The sequence below is a fragment of the Rhinolophus ferrumequinum genome, chromosome 26, assembly GCF_004115265.2.
Source record: "Rhinolophus ferrumequinum isolate MPI-CBG mRhiFer1 chromosome 26, mRhiFer1_v1.p, whole genome shotgun sequence".
In the NCBI taxonomy this organism is placed as follows: domain Eukaryota; kingdom Metazoa; phylum Chordata; class Mammalia; order Chiroptera; family Rhinolophidae; genus Rhinolophus; species Rhinolophus ferrumequinum.
In genome coordinates, this window is record NC_046309.1 from 15,573,528 (window position 1) to 15,599,646 (window position 26,119).

General features: G+C 40.1%; 1 protein-coding gene and 1 long non-coding RNA gene across 5 annotated transcripts in view; one reads left to right on the top strand and one right to left on the bottom strand.

Annotated features, from left to right (window-relative positions):
* Window positions 1-26,119, bottom strand: part of MKLN1 (muskelin 1) — a 261,571-nt gene that overhangs the window by 164,864 nt on the left and 70,588 nt on the right. Inside the window, exon 3 of the mRNA XM_033099259.1 lies at window positions 12,775-12,910. Coding sequence (XP_032955150.1) covers window positions 12,775-12,782 — 8 coding nt within the window. The 5' untranslated portion in view covers window positions 12,783-12,910. The remainder of the gene's footprint in view (window positions 1-12,774; window positions 12,911-26,119) is intronic.
* Window positions 1-26,119, top strand: part of LOC117018314 (uncharacterized) — a 78,589-nt gene that overhangs the window by 27,907 nt on the left and 24,563 nt on the right. For 2 of the 4 annotated variants that reach the window (XR_004422209.1, XR_004422211.1), the window contains exons 4-5: window positions 1,866-2,010; window positions 11,904-12,037. This is a non-coding gene — a long non-coding RNA (uncharacterized LOC117018314). The remainder of the gene's footprint in view (window positions 1-1,865; window positions 2,011-11,903; window positions 12,038-26,119) is intronic. The other 2 variants (XR_004422210.1, XR_004422212.1) reach the window with 1 other exon arrangement.

A 26,119-nucleotide genomic window follows, 5' to 3' on the forward strand; every position in this document is an offset into this window, starting at 1 on the left:
CTTGTGACCTCCTGGATTTGTCAGGATCCTTGATAGCATGCAATGGAATGAAGCTTGGGATTGGTGCCCATTTGGATACCATTATTATAATCATACCCAGAGATTCCCAAACCTGGCTGAAAATCAGAATTACCTGATAAAAAATTTAAGGCAGTCGTCCATGCCTCAGCCTCTGAGAATATGATGCAATTGTTCTGAGGTGAAACCCTGGAATCTATATTTTTAATAGGCTTGTCAAGAAATGCTGGTGATCAGCCAGGTCTGAGAAATGGTGATAACTAACTATGGTTATGTTTCATTAATGTTTTCAAAGAGGTTAGGATGGGAGCGAGATGGGAGAAAAAGAAGCAAGAAAAAACTAAAGGAGGAAAGAAAGGAAGAAGGAAGAAGGGAGGAACAGAGTGAACTTTCAAGTCCTTTCTACTCTATTTTTTCCTGACCTCTCCAACTTTGAATTCTCTCTCCATCCCCTGAACTTTGCTACAGCTCTAATTATCCGTAATGTTCATTTGTCAATTCTGTACTTCCCTTTACATTGCTGTGATGGGCTATTATTTACTCACTAGATTTATGTCTTATTTCTTGAATTAGGCTGTCAGTTTATTCAGGACAGGGACCATTATCTTGTTCATCTATTTTTTTATAGTATCTTTTATAGTATTTTTTTATAGTATCTAACACAATGCCTTGAACAGAGTAAACAGTAAAGCATCATGAGTAAGAATATAAGCTAAAACAAACTCAGAAATATGGCAGGACATAAGATCAATATACAAAAATAAATTGTATCTCTATACACTAGCAATGAGCAATCTGAAAATGAAATCAATGCAATCCCTATCCAGATCCCAACTTTTCTTTCTTCCTCCCTTTCTTTCTTTTTTCTTTCTTCTTCTCCTTCTCCTTCTCCTTCTCCTTCTCCTTCTCCTTCTCCTTCTCCTTCTTCTCTCTCTCTCCCCCTCCCTCCTTCTCTCCTTCCCTTTCTCTCTCTCTTTTTTTCTTTCTTTCCAGAAGTTGACAGGCTCATCCTACAATTCATATGTAACCCAGAATAGCCAAAACATTATTGAAGAGAAATTCAATAATTTCTCTTCAATATTGAAGAGAAAAAACAAAGTTAGAAGATGAACATTTCCTGATTTCAAAAACGACAATAATCAAGGCATAAGGCATAAGGATACATGTTTAGATCAATGGAATTGAATTGAGTGTCCTGAAATAAACCCTCACATTTATGGTCAATTGATTTTTGACAGAGGTGCCAAGACAATTCAATAGGGAAAGTCTAGTTTTCTCAATAAATGGTGCTGGGTTAACTGGATATCCACATGCAAAAGAGTAAGTTGGACTATACCTCACACCACACAAACAAATGAACTCAAAATAGATCATAGGCCTAAATGTAAAGTTACTCCTAGTAGAATACATAGGAGTAAACCTTTATGACCTTGGAATTGGCAATGGTTTCTTAGATATGTCACTAAAAGCAGAAGTAACAAAAGGGAAAAATATAGATACACTGTACTTCAAAATTAAAAACCTTTGTACTTCACAGAACACCATCAAGAAAGTAAACAGACAACCCCCATAATTAGAGACAACCTTTGCCAATGGTATATTTGACAAGAAATTTATATCCAGAATATATAAAAACCTATTACAACTCGGTGCTAAAAAGACAACCCAGTTAAAACATGGGCTAGCTTACAACCCTGTGAAAAAATAAATGTCTGTTATTTAGGCCACCCAGCCTGTGGTATTTTGTTATGGTGCCTGTAGCAAACTAATACAGTGGTTCTTTTGAATAAGTAACAATGACGTCATGTCTGAGAAAGGCCTATGCTTTGAATTATTGCATTTTTCAGGGTGATATCTTTTGATCACTCATGTCATCAATTGTTAGACACGTGAGAACTCTCCAGAAGATCAAGTGCTATGCAGTAGTTTCCATGCACAGGCTCCGTAGAGCCCTGGCCTTTGAGGAAGCCCCGTTCACCTACCCACAGGAAGGTAAATACTTAGAGGCAGATCTCTCCAGACCCTCGGGATTTTCATAAATTGGTGGAGATTGATCCAGATGTGCTTACAACCTAAGAAAATGTCATTTTAAATGATGTTTAATGACTGGAGAACTTTTAATAACATGGGGGAATGGTTCTCTTATAATATTAAGTAAACATTTTAGCGTGCAAATTTAACAAGTATAGACCCAATCATCGTATGTGTGTGATGATACGCGTAGAAGAAAGGCAACAGAAATACAGTCGCAGCCAACATTAACTTTTTCTTTGTGCTGAGATTACAGGTTGTTTGGGGTTTTTTTTCTCTCTACCTTTTTGTGTTTCAGAATTTTCCAAAGTGAGCATGTATTATTTTTTTTAAACTCACAAAATATGCTTATATTTTAAAGATTAAAAACTGGGGCCGAGGGTCTCTAACCCACTGGAGTATTGAGAACCATCCCCAGGAGACACAGTTCTGGGAGTCCTCGGTCACATCCAAGTGCTGTTGGAATCCTATTGCCCACGTGTCCTCTTGAGATCTGGCCTTTGGCTCCTCCCCCACGCCTGGAAATTCCGATTACGCTTCTGCAGTGCCCTCATGTCTAGAACAGTTCTCTAAACACTGATGCTCCCTTCACTCCTCTCACCCCACACTCGGAAGGTAGGCTTTTCTTTCTGGATTCCGGTGCCCACCCCTCTTTCTCTACGAATGACTCAACCCTATCTTTCCGTACCTCCCTTTCCCGCACCTTTCTCCCAACCTTTTGTGCTCTGAGGCTGCCCACAGTGGCACATGGTCATCTGGGTCCTTCAGGGGCACAGTGGCTGAGAAGTAACAGGCACAGATGGGCGGGGGTGGGGGGCGGGCAAGAGAAGGGAAATACTGGGGGAAATGTTTCTGGGTTTTCCTTCCTCAGAGAGCTCTGACACTCCTGGCTGCTCTCCACTCCTCTTGTTGGTCCTCCTTAGAGGAGGGGCTTAATCTGATTGGGGAATTGTGAGGCCTACCCGAGGCATGCTCAGTGTAGCTCCTCCTTTCTTCCTCTTAAGTATGTACCTGCCTACGGTGAGGATATCACCTGGCTCTGCTCCTCTGGGGGCAGGGTCCCCTTCCTACCCCAACCCTCAACGCCAGCATGAAGGTTGGTCAAATGTTACTTGGGATTGGCTGAGTAAGTCTACTTAATTCTGAAACTCATTTAGTATTTCGTGTCCCGTTATATCTCATCATAAACAGCCTTGAGCGGCAAAGTAACGTTTTGGTCTTTATCTGATCACTCTTTGTCTCATTTCTCATCTTAACCTGAATCCCAGGATGGGGATTGGAGCTTTACACTTGGTAGTTTATGTAATCCCCACAATAACCCCCAGTAGTGGACAGTATTTTTCCATTTCGCATAAAAGGAAATTGGTGTTCAGAGAGGTTAAGAAACTTGCCCAAGGTCTCACAACTAGTGAGTGGCCGATGTCTCTCTGACTTCAAAGCCCAAGCACTAACACACTGCTTAGGGATTGAGGTAGCAATCTCATTTTGTTAATACTTCATCCTAACCACGTAAGCTATGAATTGAGCAACACGCAAGGGAGGCAAAGGTGAAACAACCAAAGGACAAAGAACAGGGAGATTATAAAACTCTAGACCAAAAACATCAAGAAAATTTCCCCCTGATTTCTTAGACAAATGACCTCCCCTGCTCCCCAACTTGTGCTCTGGCTCCCCCAGTTGTAAAATAATTCAGTAATATTCTGTCCTCCTTAGGTCAGACCACATGTCATGCTTCCCTGAGACTTGTCCCTTTGCCCCCACTTGCTATTCAAAAACAAATATATTGTCATATGGCCTTGGGTAGCACATGGAGAAAAATAATAATTGTAATGAATAATATGAAAACCAGAAGTCGTGAAATGATGACTAGAAAATGATGTTGAAATGCCAACCATAGGGGCTGACCCTTTAAACAGACAAGCTGAAGAAGATGTTTTGATCTGACCCCTGAAGCACAATCAGCTGGAGGGATGAACCAGCCACGGAGAGAGCCAGCACCTCACCAGATACCAAAGGACCAGGCAGCATGTCCAGGAGCTCAAACCACTGCTCCTTTCTTCTTATCTTCCCTACAAAATCTCAGGAAGGGCAAGGCCTCCCACAGGTCTCCAAGCACATTCCCAGTCGTCCTCCAGGGAAATGTGATGCAGGAAGATGGAACCATTCCAAAAGAGTGGTTCAAGCCAGATGAGGAATTACGGAGAAGACAGCCTTCCATGGAAACGACCCTGCCTCCTAATCCCCAATGTCTTCATTAGGGAACTGAGCACACAGGCACACCAGCTGGTCTCCACCGCTTCGAAGCACTGTGGTGCCATGGAAAGAATGATGCTGAAGGGCTGGCGACAAAAGACTGGCCTTCTCGTCCCCGGCTCTGCCGCATTTTAGCTGGGTGACCTTGGCAGACATACTTAGCTTCTCTGGGCCTCACTTTCCTCGTTTGTTAAATGAGGTTTGACTAGACAGTGACGTTTTCCGGTTCTGAAATCCTATCTTTCATCTTTGGATTAGCGTTTTACCTTTAAAGAAAATTAAAGCAGGCTCTTGGGTGTTGAGTTTCTCAGAGATCCTGGTATTCCAGAGATCGTGCCTCTCACCTTTCCAGTAATCTTTATTGGCTTCCCTCCTTCCACAAAATTAAACCTATATTCTTCAGCATGCATTCAAGTTTCTTCATGATCAGCCGTATCTATCCAGCCACCCTCCCCATGCCCACCGATAATGTATTGTAGGCTCTGACAATACTGGACTATTTGTCCTCCCTATAATACTTTCTTCCTGCAATATCAAATATTTATTAAGCATGTACTCTGTGCTGTACACTCACGTAGGTAAGCCTTTGCACGTACTGTTCACTTTGCTCGGCCTGCCTTGTATTAATTAAGGTAGAGCTTGCTGCTATGACAAACAAGCTATATCTCAGTAGATAAACACAAGAGAAGGATAGTTCTTCGCATGTAACAATTCAGTGAGGGGAGCAGCCTTCAACCCAGCGTACTTCTATTTTGCCGCTCTGGCATCCTCTAAGCTTTAGTTCTTTACTTCCAGAACTAACAGCTGGGAAAACGAAGGAAGAAAAGGCACACTCACTTCTTAACCTCAGCCAGAAATGATGCACTTCACTTCTGCTCACATCCCATTAATGAGAACTGGTCACCTGGCCCTTCCTAGATGTATAGGGAATTGGAAATTAGTAGGGCCACTTCCCAGAAAAAAAAAAGTCATACTATGGAATGAGAAAGCATTGATGAGCAACCAGCCTTTACATACCCTTCCTTGACTTGTCTACTTAGCAAAGCCTTCTTCACTCTTCAAATTGAAGTGCTCCCTCCTTTGTGAGGTCTTCCATGACCTACGGAGGCAGATTGAGGTCCTTCTTTCTTATGCCTCACTGCACTTTTCACGGTTCTCCATTATGACAATTATCATCATGTACTGTGCGGTTTTGCATGCCAGTCTATTTAACTGGGCTATGACCCTTGAGGTAGGAATCTTATCTTTTCATTTTTCTATTTGGAAAGCTTAGCATAGTGCCTCGTAAATAGTACTTTTACAGCGCTATTTAATGAATTAATGAATATTACCGGTGCATGAAAGAAGGAACGAATGATTCCCCTAAAGAAAAGAAGCTGGTTTTTACAGAGGAATGAAAATCTCAGTTTAAAAACACACAACTATTGGTGATTCAAGGTTATCCAACATGTTAACAAGAAAATAAGCTTCCCAGGTAAATGTGACAATTATAACTGATATTTTGCCTCGTTGTTATTTATGTAGTGTATGTCTCTCCTATACACTCCAGAAGAGTAGGGACCATATATGTATTGTTCTCTGCTCTGACTCCAGCGTCTAGCCCACTGTCGGGCACATAGTAGGTACTCAATAAATATCTCAGAATGAATGAAGGGGTAAAGAAATGAATAAATCCATGAATGAAGACTGCATCCTTAATTGCATGAGCCATATAACAAATGCATAGCTTGGATGATAAGAGGAAAATGTGGAGGGGGCAGTGAAAACTCACCACCATCGCTAGAAAAACAGCACAAAGAGCGTGTCACCGCATTTAACCTCATGACCTTGGACGGTTGATGTCATCATCCTCTTTATAGAAGATGAACAAACATCGTTGGAGGAAGCTAACATCGCAATGGGAATAGGAGCCTGTGAGTAAATGAGGGCAAATGGATGTCTGGAAAATGTGGCACTGTGCAATACTCTCTGTCAGTTGGTTCACGAGAGAGGCAGGAAGCAAGAGGGTAGCCAATTACGGCTTCGTGACAACCGTGAAATATACATTGATTGACAAAAAACATGCTTTCATGGTTTTTGAAGAGGTATTGAGACAGTTCTTTAAATGTTTGAAACACATGGATTCTCCTCCTAGGTCCCACATGACAAAGTTTGGTTTAGCTATTGCCTATGGCTTCTGGTGGATTACTTGCCAGACTTTGTCAGCGGAACCATCTGACGATGCAAAGGGCAACTTGCAAATGCATGAGCAGCTTCCAGTCTCTGCATGGCCTTGGTCTAGGTCTTCTGAACCCCAGAAAGTCTTAAATGTAAACAAGTAAGTTTGCAATGTGGACTGATGTGTGGTGGTGACGAGGTTATGGTGATGTTGACAGATGGGCTTTTTCCAGAAACGGACCAAGACATTAGTGGTAAAGCTAGGCATTAAGTGACCTAAAAAATAGGACTGCTGTACATTTTTTTTTTTTTTTGCACACCTTTGATAATACACCAAAACAGGACTATAGGCCTGCCCCAAGAAGCTACCTGTCTCCCCTGTGGCAGAAACTGCTATGAAGTGGGCACACAGCTAGACTATATTTCCTAGCCTCCCTTGAAGTTAGGCAGAGCCATGTGACTGAGTTTTGGCCACTAGAATGTGGATGGAAGTGATGGGTGCCAATGGCAGGTCTGGTCCATAAGGAGTCTCCTGTGCAATGCTCGGTAGGCTCTTTCTCCATCCGGATGCTGGCTGAAGGGAGAGGATTCTGAGAACCTAGAGGAAGGTGAGCTGAAATTGGCAAGAGCCAATGTCCCTGGATTACTGCATAGGAATCACCACATTCCACACACTTCTACCCCTGCCGACCCATTTTGGACTGTGACAAGCACAGTACATTTTGTTGGGTCAAACGATTGAAATTTTAAAGTCCCTTGTTATGATAATTAGTCCCTTGTTCATTAATACAGCTCTATTTCCCGACTTTCAAGTAGGAAGAAGACGAGGGTAAATTTCGGGAGTCTCAGAGGATTGAGATAAAAGAGGGTATCAGAGAACACGCTCAATATCAGGGACTATTGCATTTGTTGGGATTCTAGCGTTAATTGTAAAGCCTTAGAAATTTCCATAGAGCTGAAGCCGTGCACGCATGCTAGCCTCTGCTCAGCTAACCAGTGCCCTCAGGACATTTTCATACTCTTGGGAGAACAGTGAATAACTATCTCCCAACTATATATCACAGGAACCCCCAACACAGCTTGTTTGATTTAATATGCAGATAATACCACACTCAAAACCCGTTTTGCTTTTGCTTTTGTGTTTCGCTAAGCATGGTGATTAAGAAGAAGAAGAAAATAAATGCGTAAGTAACTTTGTGTTTGGAGGCATATTTTTAAAGTGATTACACAAGGTTTGCTGAGCACGGTCCTAATTAACAATTATGGGGGAACCAAGCACTGTGGCAAAAATGAGGTCTTTGGGTGCTTGCCTGAAGATGCTGTTGGGAAACTTTTGTTTACTTACTAGACTTTGAAAATTAGATCCTTCTTCAAGCAGCCTCCGGGTGTTACGGACAATAAATAAAGACATGCTGATTGAAAACATTAAAAAAAAAAAAAACCAACTTATTACAGCCTTTAAAATAATAAGGGATAAATTTAGCTTAAAACAGAATATTCTAAACTCATGTTCCTGTCCAACAGAAACACCAAACTTAAAGGCTGGATTCTGCAGATCATCTCTCTAAAGATGCTCCACCGAAATGAAATTGAGCAGGGGCCTGGGACAAGGGCTCTAGAAAGTGCTAGGTAGCTTCTAGCTGTTCGTTGTAAACCTGAACCCGTTAATGGAAAGGGGGCAATTAATCTCCCTGTCTTGGGAGTGTCTAGAAAAAGGGATGAACTGGGTGCTAGTCAGGGCCTAAGGGGGAAGAAAGGGTAAGAGATTTAGGGGAAAGTCTAATTTTCTTAGAAGAATCCACGTGGAGCTGCCATGGAAGAAGCAGACTTGGGACAGCACCTTTCTCTTCAGGCTATAACTTCCGTTGCCTCATTTTTAAGGGGTGAAAATTCAGCTATGACGATCCTCTAACTTCTGTCACCTCTTCCACAAACTTCATCCATCTTCTATCCCTTTTCCCCAAGACACTCCATTCCTTTGCCTTTGCACCTAAAATCCCACATCTTCATAAACAGATAGCTAGGAGCAGACCTGGTACTTCCTGAAGCTCGTCCCCAGAGCCATGCCCCAATCACATAGGAATCCAGCAGAGTAGCAGGTGGGCTTCAGGACATGTTGGGAAGGTGTGGTTAGGGAACTGAGTGTCCCCTCCAGGCAGGACTCGTTCATCAACACGAAGGATCTGCAGCCTCCTTGTTGCCCTCCCTTGTCAGCGCCCTCAGAACTTGACAGGAGTTTTTAAGGGAAGACTGGTGTTGCTATGGAGAACTATGTTATGTTAGTGCTTCTCAACTTCTTCTCTCAATGATCCAATACATTTTTTCCAAGAGCTTTATTCTTTGAAAAATGTTTATGTACTAAATAAATCACGTGTATAGAGAAAACACATTAAGTATTTCTTAGGTACCAGGTATTAATGAGAACATCACACACATTATCTAATATCCTCAAGTAGTCCGAAAACTAGACATCTTTAGCCCCATTTTACAGATGAGTAAACTGGGGTTCAGAGAGGATAAGTAAATAGCCCAAGTCTTATTGTTACAAACTAAATTCTGATTGGCCTCACCTCTACACCCACATTCTTTCCAGTATACTTTCTCTTTCCTGTAGGCAGCACACACAGCCAGAAATTCGCTTTAGTATGAAGATACAGTTTTCACAATGAGTTACTGTGGCATAATCTTCCTCCATATTCCAGACCCCCCACTCCCCCAAAAAGGAAAGAAGCTTTTCATTATATAGTCAACCTGTTCAGACTTTATTGTGAGTACATATATAATGTCTTCTAGGTTTTGTTGTTGTGTTTTTAAGTACTGGGCGTGGTTCAAGTACTTCTATTGCTATCCTTATGGAATGCCCAGAGCTTGGAGAACCCAGACCGGAAACTGGAGCTAGTAGTTCAAAACGAATCAAAGTTGGGTAGAGGGAGTTCAGAATACAGATTCACGTACAAGACCTCCTCCTCTGGGATTCATTCTCCCGTTCCTTTGATCCTATTGTGTATTCAGTGACCTGCCATGGGCTGATGGGAGGCAGGGAATCCTTTGGGAACACAAGCTTTGGTAGCAAAACGGGGAGTCACCGAAGCATGACAGCCTAGGATGAGTGGCAAAGAAGGGAAGTAAAAAGAATGAGTGAGGGGAGAAAGGAACAAGGAGAGAAGAAGGAGTGAGGGGAGGGAAGGGGAAGAGGAAGAGGAGAAGGGAGTAAGAGATAAGAAGAAAAGACGTGTGGGGGGTGGTAATATAAATAGGCGGCAAATAAGAGAAAGGGAAAAGGCTGACTGCTGGGTCTTATAAACTACTGATGAGGTCTTCATCACCGAATGTAGTAATCCCCATTGGAGGGAACAGGCACGTGTTGCTAGGTCTTCTAGCAGTGCTATTGTGGAAGAACTATTTCCTTAAAGGGACCTTTGCCACCTCCCCTTCCCAGCTTTGGTAACTTTGAAGCCAGAATCTTTAAAAAAAAAAAATACAGAATAAATGGAGAAAAAGGATATTACTAATTCCAGTAATAAAATGAAAATCGTTGGTCCAGTATCCTTAGGTTAAATTCTGTCCTGCTATGCAGAAAATTCACAACTCCCCTATTTTCGTGCTAGCTGAAAAACAAAATCACAAAAATAAACACAAAAAACAAGGAATAATGACCAACAACCCCTCTGGGGATCCAGAAATACAGGGCAACCTTGAACAGAATTTAGCTGACTTGGATATCTAATTGCTGTAAAATAAAAGTGTTTATTTGGAGATTAAAAATAACATATTTTACTTAGAAACCCAAATTCTTAGTTTAGATAATGAAATCCTTTAACCTAGTTGCTTATATTTTCAATAATCAGTTTAGTTTATAGTAGCTAAAAGACAAGAAGTAAACATCAAAGAAAGAGAACAGATGCAAAGTTTTTCCTCACTCTAAAATTTAAAGAGTACCCAAGGAACAGCGAAAGATCTGTCTATTCTGCATCTTTAGAAAAATGCCCTTTCTTAGTTTTTTATTCTAAAGTCTAAAGTGTTGTTGTTGTTGTTGTTGTTGTTGTTGTTGTTGTTGTTGAGGGGAGGAGCGGAAGGTGGACAAAGAGTTATTTTTAAATGCCATAAAAGATTCTTCTGTAGCTGAATTCCCAGAGTGTTCTGACTGTCTTTAATAAGTGTTAGCACAAAGATCTATTTACCCATGGTTAACTTCTGGCTAATCACCAAATGCAGGGCACCTTCTTCTGGGCCCAGAGAAAAAGTAGTCTCTGCTAGACTTCCTATTCCAGAAACGCTTAGCGATACACTTGAACTCTTGCATCAACTCCATAAGGAGCATAAAGCTTCCGTCTTAATCTTCTTATCCTTTATACGGGATAAACGTGGCCTATGTACCACGCAACAACTCAGAGTCCCTTTATCTGAACATTCAAAGTAGGAATAATCATTTTAAAACTCTGCAAGTCGTCCAGTCTCCTTTTTTTTTTTTTTCAGTCTCCATTTTTAAAAACCTGTTTTTTTTTAACAGGCTGTCCTCACCTTAACCCAGGGATTAACATTAGCTCCATCAATAAGGGGACAACCAGACATGATGTACAGCGCAATCCGATGCAGTAGGAAGTACACAGCTTTACCTATAAAGAATTCTGACCGGAATGTTTACCCTGATTCTCATCAAGCCTTTAGGTCTAACTTTGAGCTTACAAGAAATACAGAGGACAGAAGAACAAATATAACAACACCATGAGAAAACAATCAGACAAATCCAGAAGATGGGGACATTCTATCGAATAATTACCTCGTCAAGAAGCTAATGTCATGAAAATAAAATGTATGTGGGAGTGGCCAGAGGCGGCAGCTCTAGGTTGGGACCATTAGGAAACATAACAAGTAATTAAATATGTGGATCTCATTTGCATTAACCTCTTGAAAAGACTTTCGGGGTGGGGAGGAGGAAATCAGGAGTTATTCTTAAAGGTTATAGAGTTTGTTTGGGGTAATATAAAAGTTTTGGAAAGGGTGATGGTTGCACAACATTGTGAATGGACTTAATACCCCTGAATTGTACACTTAAAAATGGCAAAAATGGTACATTTTACATTATGTATATTTTACCACACAATTTGAAAAAAAAGACACGATGGGAACAAATAGGGAACATTTGAATGTGGATGGGCATTGAATGCTGTTGAGAAATTATGTGAATCTTGTTAAGTGTCATAATGGAATTGCATTTCCCTAACACCGATGTGTTTATTATTTAGAGATAAATTTTATTTAGGGGTAAAAAATACGTAAATATGTATATAAATTATATGTACGTATATAACTTGCTTTAACTTCCTTCAGAAAAAAAAGATGAGAAAGGAAGAATATATAACACATTTTTGCAATTGTTTGATCTAGGTGTTCTATACTTGATGTTCATTATACTATTCTGATTCCTTTTCTGTATGTACTAGAAGTTTGCAAAGGAGAGGGGAACCATGGACAAATCACCTGTCTGTACAAACTGTGATTGGAGTTCTGAATTGAAAACATGAGTTAATCCTGAGGTGATGCTTTCTGGAAGGCCCAACTTTCCAGGGGTAAGAAGGTGAGTGGCACAGGATGAGTGAGTGTTGGGGACCGTAGTCATGTAAATCTCACCGAGGTCTTACACATTTAAAAAACAAACAAAAAAAAGGCAGCCCAAAAGAAAATTCAGAAGGGTGAAGAGAAAAAGGTCAATCCAAAATGAGAGTGCAGGAAGTCTACACAGAGATTCATTGCTATCAATGATAACTGGCTCTCCAGCCACCCCCACATCCTCCCTCGGGTGTGGTCTGCTTCATCGCACTGAAAGGTCAGACTGTTGTTGTTCTGGAAGCGAAACAGAGGAAAGGGCTGTTTTCACCAAAGGCACCCTGTAGGTCATTTCCCTTTTACAAGTTAATGCACCAGAAAGCAAGTCTCTGGGTCGTGTCTCTTCTAGGTCAATAGGAAACTCACCCCCATCCTTATTCTTCTTCATGGATAGAGTTTTAGGGTACCCTGACTAGAAGTGCACTCAGGAGAGAAAGGAAGAAGGCTTTGAAACAAATAACCACCCCAGGCACTTCCTAAAAGCTCTGGGAATGTACATGGATGGCTTCTCCTGCCCACAATATCTGACAACATCCACAAAGCACTTCACAATATCAGCCATTGTAGTCACCTTGCTATAAAACACGAATCGCTTTAATAATTCTGCCATTTCCTTGCGGGTGAAAATCTTACTCGGAAATCTTGAAATGAGCAGCTTCCTTTCATGAGTCTTTGATGTTCAAGGAACTCTTAAGCATTCTTACTCACCAAGACATTCTGCTCAGGTTTGGTTTGCCACTGTCTTCTCTGCTACAGGCATCTCTGTATCTCAGTCAGGAATCGTCCTCCAACATCAAATCATCTAGGAGAGGGATGTCGATCTTTCTGTCCTCTCCTTCCTAATCTGCAAGAGGAGACAGTCAGTACTCTCTGATTGCAGGCATAGGGCCCTGTTTACAGGGAGCAGTAGGGTGAGTGGGCCTCCCTTCCTCTCCCCATTCATCTTCTCCCCTCAAGTCCCCTTTCTTCCCTCCCCTTCCCTTCCCTCCCTCTTCCCTTCCCTCTCCTATCTTCTGTTTCCTTTTTCTAGGTGGCCTCAGTATTAGGAGGCCAATTCTCCCTTATGCTATGAAGTTCAGTCATTTGGTTCTCCTCTGTTCTCCCAAATGCTTTTGATTACTCTAGTGTCATCACATCCAGTGGAGGCTAATAAAATTTCAAGGTTCAGGTTTGGGCTTAGGGCAAGGAAATATGCCCCTTAAATCTTCTATTTTTGGCTGTGAGATGTGGGCCAGTTTACCAGAGAGCTCTGCGTTAGTATTTTAGGTGCAACCTGATTAACAAAATGTTACATTACTATTAACTCTATACTGTAAGGGGTAAAGGTCATACGTAGACTAAGCGTAGGCTTAGGTATTCTTAGATCCCTTGTTATAATAGTTTATTTATCTATCTATCTATCTATCTATCTATCTATCTATCTATCTATCTATCATCTATCATCTGTCTATGTATCTAACAGCTTATTAAGATATAGTATATATCACATTCCATACCAATTCACCCATTTAAATTATATAGCTCAATATTTTTTAGTGTATGCAGTTATGCAAACATAACCACAATCAATTTTAGCATGTTTTATCACCCCCAAAAAGAAACCTTGTAGCCATTGTCAGTGACTCCCATTTTCCTCTTAAACTCCTCCATCAGACCTCAGCAATTAGACTTTTACTTTATTTTCTGTCTTTATAGATTTGCTTTTCTGAACATTTTATATAAGTGGAATCAGTCTTTTGTGACTGGCTTTCATGTAGTATAATGTTTTCAAGTTTTGTCCATGTTGTAATACCTCATTCCTTTTTATTGCCAAATAATATTCATTGTGTGGCTATATCATATTTTATTCAACCATTCATTAGCTGGTAGACATTTAGGTTGTTTCTAATTTTAGGTTACTATGAATGCTGCTGCGATGACCATTATGCACAGTTTTTGTGTGGACATATGTTTTAATTTCTTTTGGTTGTATATCTAGGTGTAGAGTTGTTGGGTTATATAGTAACTCTATGCTTACTCTTTTGAGGAACTGCCAGATTTCCAATGTGGTGTACCATTTTACATTCCCACCAGCTATGTATGAAGATTCCAATTTCTCCACATCGTCTAAAACCCTTATTCTGTCTGTCTTTTTTATTATACCCCATCCTAGGGGGTATGAAAACGTATCTGATTTTGCTTTGATTTGCATTTCCCTAATGGCTAATGATGTGGAGCATCTTCTTATCTGCTTATTGGACTTTTGCACCTCTTCTTTGAAGGAATATCTATTCAAATTCTTTGCCCATTTCGAAACTGGGAGATTCATCTTTTTTATTATTGACTTATAAGAGTTCTTTATATATTCTAAATACATGTCTCTTGTCAGATACATAATTTGCAAATATTTTCTCCCATTCTGTAGAATGTTTTTTTACTTTCTTGGTGGTATCCTTTCAAACATAAAAGTTTAAATTTTGATGAATTTTAATAGTTTCACCTCATATTTAAGTCAACAGTCTATCTTGAGTTAGTTTTTGCGTATGGTGTGAGGAAGGGGTCTATTTTCATTGCTTTGCATGTGGATATTCAGTTGACCCAGCACAATTTGTTCAAAAGACCATTCTTTCTCCGTTGAATTATCTTGGCACTCTTTTCAAAAATCAACTGACCATAAATGTGACGATTTATTTCTGGACTCTATTCCCTTCTCCTTATGCCAGTATCACACTATCTTGATTACTGTCCTCCAACTTGTTCTTTTTCCGAACACCAATTGACCATAAATTGAGGTTTTATTTCTGAACTCTCTATTCCATTCTACTGTATCTCTTTATGCCAGTATCATACTGTCTTGATTACAGTCCTCCAACTTGTGCTCTTTTCGAGATTTTTTTTGAACGCTTTTGGATTTTCATGTGAACTTTAGAATCAGCTTGTTGATTTCTGCAAAAAATATAAAACAACCCAGCTGGGATTTTGATAGGGATTGTGTTGAATATGTACATCAATTTTGGTAGTATTTCCATCTTAACAACATTAAGTCTTCTGATCCATAAATGTCTCTCAATTTCTATAGGTATTCTTTAATTTCTTTTAGCAATGATTTGTAGTTCTCAGAGGAAGAGTTTTCAACTCCTCTTATTAAGTTTATTCCTAAGTATTTTATTTTCTATGAGGTGGGTGGGATTGGTCCTCAGGCTAATTGGCTGTGGGGTTTGACCACGTCCATAGCTTACGGGCTGCTGTGCACTGACTGGGATTTGCCCCATCAGGCTCTAATGCCTGTTGAGACTGCCCTTTGTATGTGCCACTTGTAGGGTTAATTAGGTGGTGCTCTGCTGTAGTCTGAAACCAACCTCCAAGTATGTTGGTTCTAGGGCCTCTTGGGAGGGGTTCTAGTGCAGGCCCAGGTCACCCCACTACCTGTAACCAGCCAGGGAATACCTGGTAGGAGCTATAAATCGATCTGCAGTTTTTCACTGCTTTGCTAAACCTGGAGGCACGTGGGAGAGGCCATGCTATGAACCGAAGATGGCTGCCACCAGTACCACGCCTGGGGTAGCTCCGCAAAAACCAGGAAACCCTGAGGCCTGCTGCCACCTGCCAGCTCCTTTAAGGTTCAGCGACTGGTAAAGCTTCGTGTGGTATGCAAGTTGGATGAGGCAGGGTCTCAGGGAGTCACTACAGTGGGAAGGGTTGCGGTCAAGGTTAATGTAGATTCTGGTTTGGTGCCAGTGCTGAGTCTGGAACTACTCAGCAAAAGTCTCAGCGCACACTGAGGCCAGTGGTTTCCTGCTTGGGGCCTGCAGACCCTGAGAGTTTTCCAAGGAAGAGTGCAATTTGGGTGGGGCTGGCTACTCAGGAGAAAGTGCCTCTGGCACTGGGGGAGTTGAGTGGGGCAGGGTCCCAGTGAATCAGCAGGGCAGAGCCCCAGAGCTCACCAGACCAATCAGTTTTAGATTTGGCTGTAAGCTTAGGGGGCGGACTCAACATATTAAAGATGGTGCCTACCTGCCAGCTGCAGGGGAGGAAGCTTCCACACATGTAAAGTTGTGACTGTCCTCCAGCCTTGGCCTTGAAACCACACATCTCAGTCTGCTCCCTGTATGCCTCTGACGCCCCTCCCCCAGTCCCCGTCCCTCGTTAGAGACCAAGGTGAGTGCCTGCAAGTAAGTCTGTGCACGGGCTCTTTAAGAGGACACCTGGGTTTCCCGCCACCTTCCATCCCACCCAGATAGTTGGAATCCCCACTGTTTTTCACAGCCAGATGTTGTGGGGGCTCTTCTTCCCAGCACCAGTACCCCAGAGTGGGGCTGGGGTCCTTTGCTTCTCCGGGGGGTACCTCGGTGGCCAAGATATCTGTCCCTATTTTCAACTACCACACGGAGGTTTGGGGCCGGCACAATTTGTATCTCCACCCTTCCTACCAGTCTGGATGTGACTTCTTATTTATATCCTTAGTTATAAAACTTCTGTTCAGTCAGACTTCAGATGTTCTCCAGGTCGATTGGTTCTATAATTTAGTTGTAAAGTGTTCATGGAAGAAAGCAGGCAGTGTTTACCTACTGCACCATCTTGGATCTCTTCCTGAATTGTTTTTTTTAATTTTGAGGGGGAGATTGCTCATAGCTACTGAATAGAAATACAGTTGACTTTTATATATTGATCTTGTACTCTGCAACCTTGCTGAACTTTTTTTTATTCGTTGTAATAGTTTTTTAGTTGATTCCTTAGGATTTTTCATATTTTTCATATACAAGGTCATGTCATCTACAAATAGAGATGCTTTTTCTTCTTCCTTTCTAATCTGGATGTCTTTTATTTCAATTCCTTGCTAAATTTCCCTGGATAGAACTTCTAGTATAACCTTGGATAGAAGTGGCAAGCCCAGACATCCTTCTCTTGTTCCTAATGTTAGGGGGAAAACAGTTAGTCTTGCATTGTTAAGTGTGATGTTAACTTGGTCTTTATCATGTTAAGGATATTCTGTTTTATTTTCAGTTTGTTGAGTGGTTTTATCATTAATAGATATTAATTTAATTAGATCCTTTTTTATACCTGTGTTGAGATGATCATGTGGTTTTTGTCCTTTATTCTGTTGATCTGGTATATTACATTAATTGATTTTTGGATGTAAAAGCAACCTTGCATTCCTGGGATAATTCCCACTTGGTCATTGTGTACAGTCATTTTTTTCCAATTTTTAAAAATTGTAGTAAAATACACATAACATAAAATTTACCACCTTAAACATTTTGAAGTATACAGTTCAGTGGTGTTAAACACATCCATAAGTTGTACATCCATCACAACGATCCATCTTCGTAACTATTTTTGTATTCTAATATTGACTCTATATCCATTAAACAATAAATTCCCATTTCTTCCTTCCCCATCCCCTGGAAACCATCATTCTACTTTCTGTGTCTATGATTTTGACTACTCTAGAGACTTCATATTGGTGGAATCATACAGTATTTGCCATTTTGTTACAGGTTTATTTCACTAGCATATCCTCAAGGTTATAGGTTGTGGCATAAGTCAGAATTTCCTTCCTTTTAAAGGCTTAATAATATTCCATTGTATGTGTATGCCACATTTTGTTGATGTATTCATCTGTCGATGGATACTTGGGTTGCTTCAGTATTTTAGCTATTGTGAATAATGCTGCTATGAATATGGTTATACAAATATCTATTCAAGATGCTGATTTCAACTCTTTTAGGTATATATCCAGAAGAGACTTTGCTGGATCATATGGTAATTCTATTTTTAATTTGTTGAGGAACCTCCCTACTGTTTTTCCACAGCTTCTGTACCATTTTAAATTCCCACCAACAGGATACAAGAGCTCCAATTTCTCTATATCCTTGCCACACTTGTTTTCTGTTTTTTTGTTTTTTTTATGGCAGCCATCCTAATGAGTGTTAGATATTACCTCATTATAGTTTCATCTGCATTTCCCTAATGGTTAGGGATGTTGAGCAACTTTTCATGTGGTTATTAGTCATTTGTATATCTTCTTTGCAGAAATGTCTGTTCAAGTCTTTTGCTCATTTTTGAATTGGGTTCTTTGTTTTTCTGTTGAATTTCAGGAGTTCTTTATATGATCTGGATATTAATCCTTTACCAGACATGTGCTTTGAAAATAGTTTCTCCCATTCTCTTCGTTGCATTTTTACTCTGTTGGTAGCGTTTTTTGATATACAAAATTTAAAAATTTTCCTGAATTTTAATCTGTTTATTCTTCTTTTGCTACCTGTGCCAAATCCAATGTTGTGAAGATTTTGTCCTATGTTTTCTCTAAGAGTGTATAGTCATTTTAATATGTTGTTAGATTCAGTTTTCTAGTACAATGTAGAGAATTTTTTTTGCATCTACATTCATAAGTGATATTGTCCTGTACTTTTTTTTGTGATCTCTGGCTTTCGTATCAGGATAATACTGGCCTCAAAAAATGAGTTGGGAAGTGTTCCTTCCTCTTCTATTTTTTGGAAGAGTTTGTGAAGAATTTGTATTAATTCTTTATATTTTGGTAAAATTTAACAATGAAGAACCTAACTGCTAGTGATCAGACCAACAGAGGCAAGACACTTAACAGAGATCAAGGATAGAGACAGTCCAGGAGAGCTGCGCTAAAATCACTGTCATCCCAGGATGTGTACACATGACCAAGCGTGCACCTTCTAAGGAGCAACAACATCTATATCATACTGCAGGGAGATAGATTTTACTAAAATAATCTAAGTCACTAAACAAATAAAAAAGCAAACTATACCAATAGGTTTATAAGCTCAAAAATAAACAAAAAAGTTAAGTTCAAGGGTATTAGTATCCAGAGTTGCTACAATATATTATCTAAAATGTCCAGTTTTCAACAACAACAAAAAATTATGATACATGCAAAGAAACAGGAAAGTGTGATGTGACCCATACATAGGAGGAAAAAAAAGCAGTCAACAGAAATCTCTGTGACAGGGCCCAGATACCCAACTTGGCAAAAACTTCAAAGCAGCTATAATAAATATGTTCAAAGAACTGAAGAAAACCATGCTTAAAGAAGCAAAAGAAGGTATGATGACAATGTCTCATAAAATAATCACTAAAGAAATATAAATTATTTACTATTTTTTTAAAGAACCTAATGGATACTGTGTGAACTTAAAAAGTGCAACAACAAAAGAAAAAATTCACTACAGAGCCTCTATAGTATATTTGACCTGGCAGAAGAAAGAATCAGCAAACCTGAAGACAGAGAGATATTTGATCTCAAGAACAAAGAGAAAGAAGAATGAAGAACTATGAACAGAACCTCAGAGAAATGTGGGATACCATTATGCATATCAATATATGCACAATGGGAGTACCAGAAGGAGAAGGAGAGAAGCAGAAAAAATATTTGAAGAAATAATGGTTGAAGATTTGTAAAATTTGATGAAAAACATTAATTTACTCATCCAAGAAGCTCAACTAACCCCAACAGAAAAAACATAAAGTGACCCACATCCAAATACATCATTCTAAAGATGTTGAAAGAGAAATTTAAAGAGAAAAATCTTGAAAACAACCAGAAAAAAAACCCAACTCATCACATACGAGGGAACCCAAGTGAGATTAACATCTGACTTTTCACCAAAAACAACGGAGGTCAGAAGGCACTAAGATGGCATATTCAAAGTTCTGGGAAGGAAAAAAAAATTTGTCAACTAAGACTCTTTTATCTAGTAAAACTCTCTCAAAAATGAAAGTGAAATAATGACATTCCCAGGGAAACAAAATCCGAGAGAATTCATTGCTAGCTAACTGGAGTTATAAGAATCAAGGAAGTTCTTAAGGGGGATCAAATATATGGTGATGGAAGGAGAACTGACTCTGGGTGGTGAACACACAATGGGATTTGTAGATGATGTAATGCAGAATTGTACACCTGAAATCTATGTAATTTTACTAACAATTGTCACCCCAATGAATTAAAAAAAAAAGAAAAAGAATCAAGGAAGTTCTTCAGCCTTAACACAAGTGACCCCAGTCAATAATTCAAATCCACCCAAAAATCAAAGAGTGCTGGTAAATGTGATTATGAAAGACAGTACACCAATGGATATTTATTCTCCTTTATTTTCTTAAATGATCTATAAAGCAATTGTATAAAAATATCTTTGACAATGCTAGCACAAAGGAGGTGTGTGAGAACAAAACTGTATTTGAGTAAGAAATGAGTTACAAGATGGTAACTCAAATCCACAGGAACAAATGAAGAGAACCAGAAATGATAAATAAGAAGGTTGATGTAACAAACTAAATATAACTTGCTGTCCTTTCTTTTCTCAACTTCTTTAAATGACATAAAATCATGTTTTATAACAATGTGTTATACAGTTTGTAAAAAAACTATAAACCAACTAGACCTAACAGACATCTATAAAATGCTGTAACCACCACCAGCAGAATATATTCTTCTCAGGTGAATATGGACTATCTTTCAGGTTAGACTATATTCTAGGCTATAAAACAAGCCCCAATAAATTTAAAAGATTTGAAATTATACAAAACATGACTTCTGACCACAATGGAAAGAAATAAGCCTCAATAAGACAAGGAAATTTGGTAAATTCACAAATATGTGAATATTAAATTATACACTCCTAAATAACCAATAGGTCAAAGAAGAAATTAAAAGGGATATGAAAAAAAAAGTCCTTTAAGATGAATGAAAATGGAAGCAAAATATACCAAAACTTATGGAATGTATCAAAGCAGTGCTTAAAGGGAAATTTATAACTGTAGGTGCCTATATTGAAAAATAAAAAAAGAAAAGAAAAAGATCTCAAATCATTCTACTTTAGGAAACTCGGAAAAGGAGAGCAAACTAAACCCAAATCAAGCAGATGAAAGGAAATAGTAGGTTAGAGTGGAAATTAATGAAACAAAGAATAAGCAAAACAGAAGAGAAGATGAAGAAAACCAAAATTGGTTCTTGAAAAAGATCAACAAAATTTACAAACCTTTAGCTAGACTGACCACAAAAACAAAAGAAAGAAAGCTCTAATTACTAAAATCAGAAACAAAAGGTGACATTACTACTGACCCCACATAAATACAAAGGATTATACTAATAAAAAGGAAAATACTGTGAATAACTGCATGCCAATAAATTAGATAACTTTTATAAAATGGACCAATTATTTGAAAGACAAAAACTTCCCAAACTGAGGAATAGAACTCATAATAAACCATAACAAATAAAATGATTGACTTAGGAATTTAAAACTTCCCACAAAGAAAAGCCTGGGCCCAAGATGACTTCAGTATTGAATCTTACCGAAAACCCAGCTATCTTTGGAATGAAGTTTGCCTCCAATAGGATTTTTATGAGTGCCTGTGTCCCTGACTTAATTTTTACTGACTTGTTAGTAAGTACTGCCACAAGCCATTTGAATACCGTGGAGATCAAAGTTAGGAAGTCCCATCAGTCATTAAGATGGTTAAAATCAATCTCCCTCCAGAGACTAGTTTTAATAAATTTACCCACAGAACAAGGATTCTTTGTCCAAAAAAACTCCAGGTCTGAATTGAGAGCAACTGACCAAACCAAAATCAGCCCAGTTTTCTTACTTGTAGCAGCCAAACCATCGTCCCGCCAGGTAGACAGACTTTTCACAGCACAATAAAGTTGTTCAAAACATTTGAGGCCCTTGGGAGTTATTGCTTAATGACTACAGAGTTTTTGTTTTGAATGATAGTAAAGTTTTAGAAATAGATAGTGGTGATGGTTACATAAGATTATGCATATACTTAATATCACTGAATTGTACCTTTTAAAATGGTCAAAATGGCAAACTACATGTTATGTGTATTTTAACACACGCACACACACACACACACACACACACACACACACACACACACACTTGGGGCCCCACTGCTGCCGGCTGTCTGTCCAGAATGTTCCTCAAATTGTTTAATAATACCATCTAATCTGGGGCTTGGCCAGCACCTGAATTTTCCCAAAGAGCTCCAAAGATTTCCTGACTATTATTACTGCCATCAGCATGGCAAACAAAAACAAAAATTTTAACTTCCCCTATCTCTGCCTGTTTCTCCAGAAAGTTGGAAATAGGATGTAGCTACTTAGAGTGCAGGGATACAGAGAGGTTTATGGTGTGTGTATAACATTTAGAGTTAGCCTGAGTTGGCATCCACTTCTGTGTGCCCTCATTAAGTGGTACCTGAAATAACTAGCAGGATCGTGAAGTGGCTTACTCTAATCCTTCTGGATTGTTAGACTTAATATAGAATTATGACGATACAACCCCAATTAACTGCCAGTAGTTTTGAGCATCCTTTTCTGATTGACTGTCTTTTTCCTGTTTATCTGTTAGCCCACCACAGCCTTGTGACCCAAGGCTCTGGAATGGATCAGCCCTCCTACTCACTCCCTCCTGCGCACACCACGTCTCCATGGAAACTGGTTGTCAGACCCTGCTTGGCTGCAGGTTCTGAAGACCTCTCTTCTGCAGCCTCAGTCCTGCACAGATTCAGTCTTAATAAGTGAGGCTTCTTAGTAGGAGCCTGTGTTAGGAGCTCCATCCTCTGTAGTCAGTAGGGTCTGAAATCATCCTTAAGCCTCATGTGGGGTACACCCGGGGAGTCCCCACTGGCACTGAGTAGCCATGAACTCCTCCAATGATATTCAGGCCAGTGGGAGGGTTTCTGCCCTGGGTTCCTGCTACAACCTGAACTCATCCTCTTCTTCCAGTAAGCTTTCTCCTTCCCTGTCTCCCCCACCCACCAGAGCTGAGAGCCGTTCTGAGTACTTCAGGCTCCACCAAGGTCAGTTGGTGCAACCTACATTGTATCGCTCAAACTCACCTTTCTCTGCTTCCCTATGACCTCTCCTATAGTTCAGGCCCACATTATTTCCTCCTTCAATTACTGCAATTCCAACCTAGTCCTCCTACTTCCATGCTTGCTTCCCTTGTATCCAATCTCCAAATTCTAACCAGTGAGAAAACTTCCTGAAAAAGCAGATCTGACATATCCTTCCCCATAGAGAGTCCATTAGTGGTGCCCATTGCCTTAGGATAGATTTCAGACCCTCTTGCACGACACACAAGATTGCACCTTTATAATCTGACCACTGCTGACCTTTCCTGAATCATTTCTTGCTCCTTCCCTTGCATATTCTGACCTCAGCCGTACCAAACCACTTTACCTCTCCAATATGCACTGCTGCCTCCTCCACCTGGAATGTCCTTCCTCCTTCCCCTCTGTGTAAGCCTTTCACAAACTCTTAGGGAAGCTTTCCTGTCTCTTGAATTTTAAGTGCCTCTTTTAAGTTCTAGAGCTCCTATGTTTAGTCCTTTTATGCCTTTCTGCTGAACTGTCAGCTCCCAGAGGGCAGAGTATGCCAACCTGTAGCTCAGTGCCTGGCATATTCACTCAAATGTCTGTTATATAAGTGAAAGAATGAAGAGTAAGCTTCTGGAAGAAAAGTGCCGCCACTTGATGATTATAAGTATATCCTTTTCCAGAGTCTTTTGTTGTTGGACACCATTCATTCACCAGATTGGAGCATCTCTGAGTTTGCTGTACTGCCAGGTCACTGTGACTTGGACTGCTGGTGACTGTCCTTGGGGAAACTTCTATAAATGGGTCAGTTACCCCAGCTCAGCTCTGACTGGTCCTGGTTCCTTCCTTTGTATTAGTTACTGGGGAGGTGCCTGCCGACCTCATGGCTGAACCCGTGTGGTCTCTGTCAGCAGCTGGAGAGCCATTCCTAAGGGCTGAGATAGCAGGTCAGCCCCCCTCATTGCCCAGGGAAGATTCCTTTCTCACTGGTTAGGCAACTTCACTGAGGCTATGTTTTCCTTAGTGGAGTCCAAGATTTAGAATCACGGTAAGAGGAGAAAATGGCAGATAATCTCAGGAATAGATAAGATCGGTTATGTTTCCCCAAGGCAGTTTTTTTTTTTTTTTTCTGGGTGATGGAAGTGGTAAAGGGCCTATGGTCATACATAAAGAAATAAATCATAGGGGGAGTAGGATGTATAAGGATCCTTTCCCCAGAGATTTCAAGGGATTACTTGGGAAAGAAGCCAGTAAAAGAGAGACCTCTTACTAGAGGTAGGTACCCACCCAGGTGGGTGCACGGGGTGCTGTTAAAGCATTTGGCCTTCCACCCTGATCCAGTCACTTCTCTGTAAATCAACACCTCTCATCTTCCAGAAATGAGAAACTGACCAACTTTTTGCCATGAACCTGGATGAGATGAAAAAAGAATGGTTTTCGCCACATGCTGAGTTCTCTTGCTACCAGTGTAAGGCTTACACAGACAGGGAGCAGCAAGGACTCCGGGCAGAGAAGGCGGCAAAGTAAAGGCACAATCTCACTTTTTTCCCTGCAGTGAGAAAGCAAAAGATCCATTAGATAAGAAAATGAATGTGAAAGCACTGAGCACAATGCTTGGCAAATGGATGGGATTCAATAGAATTGACTTTTTTTTTTTAAATCTATGCTCCGTGTAGGGACCCATAAGGAAGTATAGGAAGAATAATGGAGAAATATTCTCTACCTGGATGATAGTTAAAATTTGCATTAGAGGTTCTTTCCTTTGACTACTAAAAAACTAATCTCAACTAGAGACAAAACACAGTATTACCAGATATTTCTATTTTACTGACTTTTTTTTTTTTTTTTAACAGACAGTAGTGGAGAGAACTTACAGGCACTGAACATCATAGATGGGGAAGAAAGTACAAATTTTCTATTTCTCAAAGCTAGGCAAACCTATCCATTTAAATTGGAATACTATTACTCATAACTCCTACCATACAAGTAAACAATTTTAACAAGTATAAGGTTCTAGCAGAGATGAGACAGCAAGTGTAAAAACCAAGAAACAACCAGGCCATTCGCCCCAGTTTTGAGGTGGTTTCTTACCTGGACATACCAGGAGCGGTAAGGGATCTCATGTGTCGACAACTTAGAAAGAATAGTTGAGAAAGCGAAAGGGATACAGAAATTATAAGCACCTTTATGCATATAAAGTTCTGAATAAGCAGCTTCTAATTCTACTTCATATATGTTAATACTCCTAAAACCTAGACCAGCCCTTATAATACTTACAAGTTCTCAATACACGTTTGCTTACCCAAAACCAAACACAAAACACAACAGGTTTTCACTTGTTAACACCAGTTAGCGATGACCCACACTAGATTCAATAAGACGACCAGGTTAATACAAGCTCTGAAAACAAAGTATTCATGTCCTGTGTTTACAGAGCACCCTCCTACATGAACTTTCTTTCTATACTCAGCAGTTCCCTGAGATACGTAGTCATGACTGCCTCCATTTGCAGGAAAAGGAATCGTGTCACCATAGGTGAAGGGGCTTGCTCAGATTAGCAAGAAAATTAATGTTAGCCTAGAGTCTGAGATTCCTAACTCCAACATTAACAGAGAAAATTAAAAGACTAAAAAGAATCTTCACTGGGGGGGAGAAAAGATTTCCCTTAATATTTTAATCAAGTGCTAGTATTACCACTCAATAATTAAAGTACAAAGATCCCAACAGAAAAATTGGCAAAGAATACGAACTGGCATAAAAAGGAGGTCTCTGTAGCAAGCAAAGAAAGACTCTGTCTAAAATGTGAGTCCATAGCTCTTTGATAAAATGGCCTAGGCCAGACTTCATAGACTAAATAGACCTTTTCTTGCCCAGACCCCAAACCTGAATTTTGCCATGTTAACACCCTCCACTGGGGGCAAAGACATGAGAAAGGCAAGAGCATTGGGAAGATAAGTCAGCAGTGCCTGTGCTTCCGTGGATCAAACAGCAGCAGCTGAGGAGGAGGATGCATCGGGCAGCATCACAGAGTCTGTCTGCCTCTTTACCAAGCAGACCGGTCATCAGTAGGGACCCAGCCCCTAGCTTCAAGGTCAGACTGGCTCTGTGCAGCACTTGCTACTCAAAGTGTGGTTTGTGGGCAGCAGGTGGACATCTCCAGGGACTTGAGAGAAATGCAGAACCTCAAGTCCACATTCCAGGCCTCTTGAACCAGAATCTG